Genomic DNA, 10,457 nt, shown 5'->3' with positions numbered 1-10,457 from the left:
ACCGCCACCTTCCAAATTAACAGACACAAAGAATTAAAGAAACATTATTATCTGTACTGGCTCAGGCCAGACAAAATCGCAGCAGAGAGATGGGCACAGAGTCCCTCCCCTGGCTAAAGAGCTTTGGGCAGTTGCTGGGAGAAGGAGAGTCAGCTTGCTTTCAGGGTATGGGCCCTCCCCCAGTGAAAGCCCCATCTTCAGGAGTGTATAGGCAGTGCCTATATACATCAAACAGTGCCTGGTGAGTTACTTCTAAAGAGGAGAAGGGGGGAGGAGGAGGAGGAACAATACAAAGTAGGGTAGGAAAGAGCATGGGTTTGGGACATGAGGAGGCATGTAAATATGATCAAAATACATAGAAATTCTCAATTTTAAAATGAGATTAGAAAGGAAGCATTGTATCAAAATTTTGAAGACACTAAGAAAAAGATTTTTTAAATGTACCTATAATTTATTTTGCATTATATGTAACAAACAAATTATATGTAGCTAATGGTAGACATACAGTCAGAGCACAATTAAGAAGTATGAAGATTATGGCAAGCCTCCATGTGTGACTCAAACTAAACTGATGTTTGACAATAAACATTTATTAAGCTGTAATGTTCACAATGGTTTAATTCAGTTCTTAATTGGGTCTACAAAGATTTCTAATATCAAAGCCAATGACTAGTAAATAAGAGGAATGTATCCATCGCTTTGCAAAAACAATAATAACAGTAAGCCTGATTTTCCCCCTGTAAGATATTCATATAGAGTTCGCTTCCCAGCTAAGGTGCGTGGATACACCACATCCCACTCCATTCACACAGAATGACACCTCTGCCACCACTATCATCATCAACAAAGTCAGGATTCAACCCTGACCCAAAAGTCCATGCTTCCTAAACACTATACTTCTCTGGTCACATGTCAAAGTGACTTCGAAAGGCAAGGCAAGTCACTTTGTACACTATACATGGAAGTTTTGGTTCAATCTTCAGTTTTTGCAAAGTAGGTACAACAATGTAAAGTTCTGTTTGGTGTATATGCACCTAGTTAATCAAACTCAGCATAGTTTCCACGGTGAAGACAAAGAACTTAGTACACGCTCACGAATCTGTCTGGTTTTGATCCCATAGATGATGGGATTCAGCATGGGAGGGGCCAGCATGCAGACATTGGCCAGAAGGATGTGGGTATGGAGAGGAACGTGCTGCCCAAACCTCTGGGTAATTATGGTAAAAATGCCAGGCAGGTAAAACATGGAAATAACCCCAAGGTGGGATCCACATGTGCCCAGAGCCTTTTGCCGGGCTCCTCTTGAAGGGAGGCGGAAGACTGTGTGAAGAATGAGACCGTAGGAGACCAAGATGAGCAGAGCATCGAGCACTACAGTAGAGAGGAGAACAGACAAGCCGTACCAAACATTGACGCGAATATCAGCACAGGCAAACCTCGCAACAGCCATGTGTTCACAGTAGGTATGCGGCAGCACATTGCTACGGCAGAAAGGCAGGCGTTTCACCAGGAACACATCCGGGAGGATCACACAGAAACTTCTCAAGACCACAGCCAAGCCGATCCTAACAATTACCACATGACTGAGCACTGTGCTGTAGTGCAGTGGGTCACAGATGGCCACATAGCGGTCAAATGCCATGGCCAGCAAAATCCCCGACTCAGCAATGAAGGTAGCATGGATGAAGAAGATTTGAGTGACACAGCCATCGAGGGAAATCGCTCCCGCACGAAACCAAAATATGGCCAGAGCCTTGGGCACAGTGGTGGTAGACAGGATGAGGTCAGCCGCAGCCAGCATGCAGAGGAAGAGGTACATGGGCTCATGGAGGCTGCGTTCTGCAATGATTACAAGGATGAGAGTGATGTTTCCAAAGAGTGCCACCAAGTAGGAAATGAAGAAGGGGAGAGAGATCCACAAGTGCTGCTCTTCCAGGCCAGGGATGCCCAACAGAATGAAGACAGAATGGCTGGTTCCTGTGTAGTTAAAAGGTGCCATACCCAGGCCAGGTCATTTGTACATTGGAGTATAGGATATAATGGTCACTTCCCTTCTCCCAAAATGCTGAATGAGGTTGAGGAGAGAACAGGACATTTTTCACTGGATAGAATAGCAAAAAGCATTCTGGTCAGCAATTGTGGCAACCCCATAACAGGTCTCTTGGTGAAGAGATATGGACAAAGCCATTCTATCTACTATACAAACAACAGTAAGTTGCTGTCCTGCCCTAGACTTCCCTAATCATTTGGATCTGAGGGAAAGATGGGGTCGATCATCTTTAAGACAGACCATCCCACTCTAGAAGTCCACAACTCTGAGATGTGGACTGTTCTAAATAGTTACAAGCTGTGAAAAGCAATTTGGAATGTTACTTCTCAAAGGAAAAGTCATAACAGAGTTGCCTATCAGTTCAACTGGCACACTGGGCACCAGCTTTGCTCGAGGGATGGGTATTTGAAGAACAGACAAAAACCAAGTACAGTATCTATTTACATAAAATAAGCAATGTATAAGAAAAGGCCTAACCTGCGAAGCTTTGGGAGGAGTTCTGAAAATGCTTTCTAGAAGTGCTTCATAACCTTAATCTTGAAAAATAAGTAAGGTCCTGCCAACAAAGACAAGTGATAAAGGGGGAATATGAGCCACATCAAAGACCTCTCAAAGGACTCAGTAAGGGCTTGCTATGACTCCAAGGCTTTAGAATGTATACTGAAGTAGAAGGAGCCACTGGAGACTCATTACCAGGGTTGAGGGGGTGGGAGGAAGTTACAAGGAGAAGAACACTGAAACAGCTTTTGAAAATGGAACTGAGAGTCCAGAGAAGACATTAAAGGAGCAAGTCTTGTGCACATCACACACTATTCCCTGAGACATCCCCTTTGACTTTGGGCATCTATAAAGGTCAGGTAACTGCATGGTGGTAAATACAAGTGTTATCAGACTTGTTTCTAGACACTGCCATCCTATTTACACATCTTTATTTCCACTATTGCCAGCCTCTCTTCTTGCAAATGCAGCCTCCTCCCCTGTTTTTTGCACTGTGCTGTTAGAAATCAAGGCCAGGGTATTGTGCACACTAGGCAAATGCTCTACTACCGAGCTACAATCTGGCAAAACCTTGTTTCTTGAGAGCTGCCTGTGATGTAGTGGTGGTGATGGTATATTCTACCACTGAAGCATGAGTCTCCACCCTACCCACCACTGCCCTCCTTGGCACACTGACTTGAGCCTTTGTTTCTCCCTATGATCTCTTGCAGTTTCCGAGACTGAACTGATGAACAGGCTAAGAAATGGTGGGTAAGTGTGCATTTTAAGTAGCTCTCTCTTGAAGAGAGCTGCATCTTGCTGTATCAGATGCATAGAGAAGAGATGGTGGAGTGAGCAAGGATCAGTTATTGCTGGCTGTGCTCAGGGCTTTGTGTCTCAATCACCACAGCTCAGGTAACCATGGTAGCCTTCCCATTTCAGATAGGAGAACAATAGAGCAAATGTCACCAAGTTGTCCAAATGGTAGGCTGAAAACTGGATCCCCAGAACAGACTTGAATCCATTCCTGTCTGTCCTACACCACCCTACCTCAACTTATCAGACAATTATAACATTCGGACTCCATATTCAAGGAGGAAGCTAGAGTTAGAGCCCTCACCTCCTCTACCCTCCCTTGGTACCTACAAGTAGATTCATACACAGCCATCTGTTCTCTCTTTCTCCTCTGCAAGGCTGAACCTTCTGTATGTGGGCTGGACCCCAACCCTCTCTTTACCCCTCCACATTAATCCATTACTAGTGACTTCACCTTCTCCCTCTCTGGTGACTGATCCAGCTGTGAACACATGTTTCAATGTCTCATCTCCTTTCCATTTCACAAAAGCAAGGTTTGTCCTCTGCTGCCTTCCTCGCTCCCTCCTCACAGTCACCCATTTGCCTGTAACTCAAAAACTGCCCTGCATCTCATTCTATAGAATCATCTACGGTGTCATGATTGCCAAACCTTTCATCTATGTTTAATCTAATGTCACCTTTCATCTATGTTTATCTATAACCTCCAATGACTCATATTTCTTAATTTTATAATAGTAATCATTGAATGCCTGAATATTAAACATTCTTATTTCTAATCCTCACACCAAATACATGAAATTGAAGCTATCACAAATTTGTACAAGGAACTAACTATTAAATCAACATTTTTTCAAACAATCTGTTAGTAGCCACTCTAATATCCAAGTTTAGGTAGCATCAAGCTTCCTTTAATTTTAAGAACCTTCACTGGGCCAGCAAGATGACTCAGTGTATAAAAAATGTCAAGCTTGATGACATTACTTCATTTTCTGGAATCCACAGAGTAGAAAGAAAGAACTGACTCCCACAAGGTTTCCTATAACCTCTACATGTCATGGCATATACATAATTGCACACACATGCACACCAAATTAATTAATTAATTAACTAATTAATTAATTAAATGACATGCAATAAAAATACTTCAAACCTTCATTTCCTCATGATGATCACCCAAACCATCCATCCCATCCACCAACCTACCCCCACAAATGCTACAACTTCAGAGATGTGGCTGACAGTGATAGAGGGAAAATAATGTGAGCATTAGATTCACACTGTCCTATGATGTATTCAATTCCTTCTCTGCCAGCTGCGCACACACACATGCATACATGCACACTCACACACACACACATGCACACACATGCACACACATGCACACAGGCACACATGCACACAGGCACACACACACATACACACACATTCTCACCACATTCATTCTTATAGTCACCATCATGTGTTCACTCACAAATGTGCTGATTAAGCAGTGACACTGACACACATTTTCACAGTTCACACCAATAGTCCTTCACTATGACACTTCACAAGCACAGTTAGGCCTCCCCAAACTTATACAGATCACTACTAACTGTGTCAAGCCCACTCTCACACCCATCATAAGTTATCTGTGTGATGACTTACATGAGTCTTATCAGCCCATCCCACCCAGCATTCTGGCTTTCCTCTAAACAGAGAGCATCCTCTGGGAGCTGAGGGTTGGAGCTACTCCCTTACCCCTGTCTCCAGCCTCCCTGTCCTATTTACCAGAAAAGACAGCTCTCAAAACAGGGAACTCCTAGGGCAACATGGCTGCTTCTCTACTTCCATTTTGACCTTCACAAACTTGAGTCAGACACTAAAAATATGAGTTCTGGGAGGGTTGGCAGTTCAAAGACAGCTTGGGTGACAGGATCAGAGCTTGTATAAAACCACAAAGACAAAATAAAAACTGTAAATGTTGGCTGGGAAGTTATTCCAGGGGTCTTCAAACTACAGGTTTGGGCCAAGTCTTGCCCATCTTCTGCTCTCATAAAGTTATATTGAACACAGCCATTTGATCCATTTACATGTTGTCTACCTCATTTTTAAACTATCCTTTTTGTTTATTAAGAAGACCATGAGTGAGAAATGTAATGTATAGTCACAAGCTACATCAAAATCGTAAGACCAAAGACACCCTCTTTCTCCTAGCACTGCATAAGAACGCAGTCCATAACTCTCCACCCGTACTCAGGCAAGAAACTCTAATAAACTCAGTTGTTCACACACAAATGAAGACATGACAGTAAACGGGGTGGCTTGCAGTTAATCTTACTTGTTCATAGCAGTTTTTTGTAGTGTAGAATTTACTAATTCAATGGAAAACCTAAAAGTTCTGGGCCATCACAGGACAAATCTCTAAGCTTAAGGCTAACTTTGTGTATGTTATTATTTATCCAGATGCCAGAATGGAGCTCTCCAGAGTTGTGAGTTTAGAGAAATTAGTTCAGAGGTCAAGAAACAGTTGCCTCATCTCTCCCTCCACTCTTGTTCCCACAAAGCCTCAAAACTTGCACCAGGACAGCTGGACTGACCTCTGGCTGTCCTCAGATGGATAAGTCCAAACACAAGCTCCACCGAATGACCAAATGACTAAGGCAGGCATCACTTTGCCTCTGCACCTCCCTCATCTACTCTTATGAGTGCCGCGAGCAGAGGGCACAGAAGCACCAGGCTCTGATGATTAATACCAACACTCATCTCTCCTCATCACAACTGTCAGGCTCCACCTGCAGTCACGCTCCATCCTTATCGCAGAGTGTCCACATGGCAGAAGTCTCTACCACAGTCAGTATACCACTGTGTGGGAGGACCTGAAGAACAAAGTATTCGTTCTCTGAGCATCCCCAGGGACCATGAGCTCATCCATGTGACTTTCTTCTCCCTTGAGATCTCCTCTACAGCAGGAATATAACTAGAAAGCCCTTAACTCGTTCATGACATGGATGCTGGGAGCCCATAGTGAGAAGCATGCTTGCGGCTGCCATGTTGGCTGAGATATTTTGGTGGGGAAGGTATAAGATCAGAGGACAGGAACTTAGTCAGAAACCTGAAGGGCCCCAAACTTCATCCTGCATGACCCTCAAAGATGCTGACTTATAAAAGGCAAAGAAATACTTTAAGCATTGGAATCTTGTTTATCTTTTCAAACATTTATTTGTTTGTTTTTGTTTCACCCAGTCAAACCACATCAACTTAGTGCTATGTTTGCAATACCATAACAAAATGTTAAAGACAATCAAGTCTATTTAAATTGCACTTACATTGCTGTTGGTATCTAATGGTGGTATCTAGGTATTATCAATAAAACATTTTCGTTGATAACCCTCCCATCTCTTTCTCTGCTATTTTTGGGCATTCACATTGTATACTGTCTACCCAGCATGTTCTGACTGCTTGTGGAAATAAATGTCAACCACACAGCTTCTTTATTTCTCTTGCTTTAGGAAACCATCCTTATTTCTCAGTATATTTTGTTGTGTATTGTTAAGGTGTTGAGTATGATGCTATAGGCCATAGAGAGAGTCAGTGGTCACTGTAGGGGAAAAATTAATATCCTTCATCTCACTTCTGTTGATTTGTGGCAGGAACAGAAAAAAATTCACTGGTATATCAATAAATCAAAGTACAGCACAATTCACCACATGACTCTGCTACAGCCGCATCTGTCTCCAGATGAGCATAGTATCACATGAAGAGTTCGTATTCTATAAATATTTCTTGAAAGAATGGGTAACTGAATATTCTGCTATTTTGGCCTTCCATGGTGTCTCTTTTAATTATTTTATTTTTGAGATTATAATATAATTACATCATTTCTCCATGCCCTTTCCTCCCTCCAGCCTGTCTCATATCCTCCTCTTTGCTTTCTAGGCTCCTACTCCTGAATATTTACAGAGCTTCTGGTTCATTCTGCTAACAGTATTCTCTGATAAACATATTTACATAGAATTTTTAATTTTTAGCTTGTTTGTGACACACAATTCCTTTGTGTGTGTGTGTGTGTGTGTGTTCATGTGTGTGATAATGATGTGGCATGCATACCATGGAGCACTATGCAGGGCAAAGAACAACTTTCATAATTTGCTTATCTTCTTCCACTGTGGGAAATGGAAGAAGATTTCTTTGTACTCATTGATCCATCACCAGCCCAACATAATAATCCCTACATGTCCTCCGAATTATTTGAGTTAAATATGTAGTGTTCCAAAGAAAACTATAACAGAAATATCTTGACTTCCATGTATTTTATCTTAATACTAATAGAAATTTTCACATTTTAATGCTTTCTAGAAATCTTTTTGCAAGTAAGTAAAAAAAAATCTCCCATTGGAAATCTACTCCATGCCAGACACTCACTTCCAAATGCAGGTGTGAAGAAGACAAGTAGCCTCGTGGAACTTATGTCAGAGTGAAATGCAGTCAACCAAGAAAATATGAAAAGAAAAACCATCTAGTGAAATCTTCATTTATGGTTATTTTGATGCAGTTTATTTAAACTGGTGAGACTTACTGATGCTGTGGGACTTGTTTCCAGATTAGTACTTACTGACCCTCTTACAGAAACTGCTTCCCGTCTGGGACTGTATCTTCTGTATTTGTAACTTCTCCTCGATGCCGGCACAGACCTGCTAGATTCTTTCACAAGCACATGCAAGATGCTGGCACCTTGGAGAAACAGTTCAATGTCCTTGTAGAAAACTAATTCCTCTCTCTCTTCTTTTTCCAGAAAACTTACCGACTTATAATTGACAAATTAAATACATGTGTGTTTGAGGTATACAAATGGATATTTTAATACGTGTGTGCACTGAAATAACCACCATAATGAAGCTAATCAAAACACGCATTACCTCACATAATCCCTCTGGGTTTGGTTTTTGTGGAGACATCTACATCTTTGCAAATTTCATGTGCCCTAGTGACACATCCCTGAACATTAGTTTTCCAAAGCACACCCATATCTCATAACTAAGATGTGGAGTCCTGGGACTACCTTCCCCCAGCTCCCCTTCCCTCTCCCTGGACAACCGCCATTCTATTCCCTGCTTCTGCGAACCTGGCTGATTTAGATTCCACTGGCATTTGTCTAGATGTGTATCTGGCTTATTCTGCCAACCATGATGCCTTTAGGTCTGTGCATGCTGCTGCAAAGGACAGGAGTTCCTTGTTTCTAAGGCTGAATAATATGCTCTTGTATGTGTGTACACACCTTTCTATTATCCATTCCCCACTGTCCATACTCTCAGATGTTTCCTCCCTGGCTCTGTTTCTCTCCACTCTACTCTAGGTATTCATTCCTATAATCTTATCTCCTGTATATTTCCAGATTCACTAATTTCAAACATCTACTGTCTAGCCACTATTTGGTTGCCCATATATTGGCCAGTTATATTTATTACATTAACCTCCCCAAGACGTATTCCAGTAACATCACTATTATCTTCCTAAGCTACCAGCCCACTCTGTGTGATTTTTATTCTGTTTAGTGATTTATAATTTTTAAGAATATTTCTATTTGTCTTTTGACATTCTCATATATGTATATGAAGCATCTTTATTATATCCACTTCAATTGTCTCCTCACAGTAGGCCCTAGACCACCCCAAACATATCCTCCTTTTTTTGTACACAACCTTCTAGTTGAAATACTGCCTTATGGATGTGGGAGCTACCCATCTTAGGGCCCATGGACAATATACCTGTGTCCACACAAACCAAAGAAAACTTACTCCCCCTCCTTCAGCAGCCATCAAGGACCCCTAAGGACTCATCCCCATGCATGTTGGAATGATGCCTGCCTTGATCTTTACAGAGCTTATGCTGGTAATTGCAGATACTATGTGTTCACCAATATGTCATCATTTATATTCTTCAGTTTAGACTTGGAAGGCATTCATCATTATAATTTTCTCTTAAACATGGTCAAGTCCATTAAGCTTTCTCTTCCATTATCTGACCAATCTCACATTAATTCATAGAGATCATGAAGATCAGAATACTATAAATAAAATTTTTGTCTATCAGCAAAGCCTAGCAATGGAAACTATGGATTTTATTAGTAGTTATAAGCAGTATTAGTTATCAGTCTGAGTGAATGTATCACACCAATGCAGGATGTTAATAGAAGGCAAGCCAGAGGAAGGGAGAAGAGAGGCACATGCAAATGTCCTTCTTTCTGCACATTTTTTTCTGTAAAAGTAATTATTACTAGCCCTTATAAAAGACACACAATCCAGGTATTTTATTTACAAGCTGTGAGCCTAGATTGGACAGCTTTTGGAGATATTCTAACTTACATCTCAGTCATGTGTCTGTCCCTCGTTACTTGCTGTTTCTCCTGGCCATGTGCTCATGGTCCATCTCCTCTCATGGCGGTTTCCTCCTCTCTCTGTCTCCTTTCTTCTCTCCCCTCTTGTCTCTATCTAGGATTCCCAGCCAGGTAACTGAAAACCCACCTACTTCTATGGACTGCCCAATCATAGGCTTCAGCCTTTTATTGACCAATTAACCTGGGGATCTAGGTCTCACACACACTTGGTGTACCTGAGGATCTCCTCATTGGGGACAACCAGATTCTTGGGAACAACTTTTAACATTTGAATTCATAGCAGCACCACTTCAACCCCAGTGTTTTTCTGGGAAGATAAATTAAATTTTATCAAATTTTAAGTTCAATTGTTGAATAAAAAATAAGATTCATTAGCTCCTTGGGTACTTTCTCTAGCTCCTCCATTGGGGGCCCTGTGATCCATCCACTAGCTGACCGTGAGCATCCACTTCTGTGTTTGCTAGGCCCCGGCATTGTCTCACAAGAGACAGCTATATCAGGGTCCTTTCAGCAAAATTATGTTAGTGTATGCAATGGTGTCAGCGTTTGGAAGCTGATAATGGGATGGATCCCTGGATATGGCAATCTCTAGATGGTCCATCCTTTCATCAACCCTATAGGTGGAACAACATTATGAACTATCCAGTACCCCGGAGCTCTTGACTCTAGCTGCATAGGTATCAAACGACGGCCTAGTCGGCCATCACTGGAAAGAGAGGCCCATTGGACTTGCAAACCTTT

At 41.8% G+C, this 10,457-nt stretch overlaps 1 protein-coding gene across 1 annotated transcript; it reads right to left on the bottom strand.

Moving 5' to 3' along the window:
* Positions 1–1,048: 1,048 nt before the first annotated feature.
* On the bottom strand, positions 1,049–1,999 carry LOC110299117 (olfactory receptor 52B4-like). The gene has a single exon (XM_021168727.1). The coding sequence runs from the start codon at positions 1,997–1,999 to the stop codon at positions 1,049–1,051; it is 951 nt and encodes a 316-aa protein (XP_021024386.1).
* Positions 2,000–10,457: the final 8,458 nt, after the last annotated feature.

The sequence above is a fragment of the Mus caroli genome, chromosome 7 (genome assembly GCF_900094665.2).
Source record: "Mus caroli chromosome 7, CAROLI_EIJ_v1.1, whole genome shotgun sequence".
Taxonomy (NCBI): Eukaryota; Metazoa; Chordata; class Mammalia; order Rodentia; family Muridae; genus Mus; species Mus caroli.
Note: the sequence above shows the minus strand (reverse complement) of the source record. Positions and strands in the feature narration are given on the sequence as shown.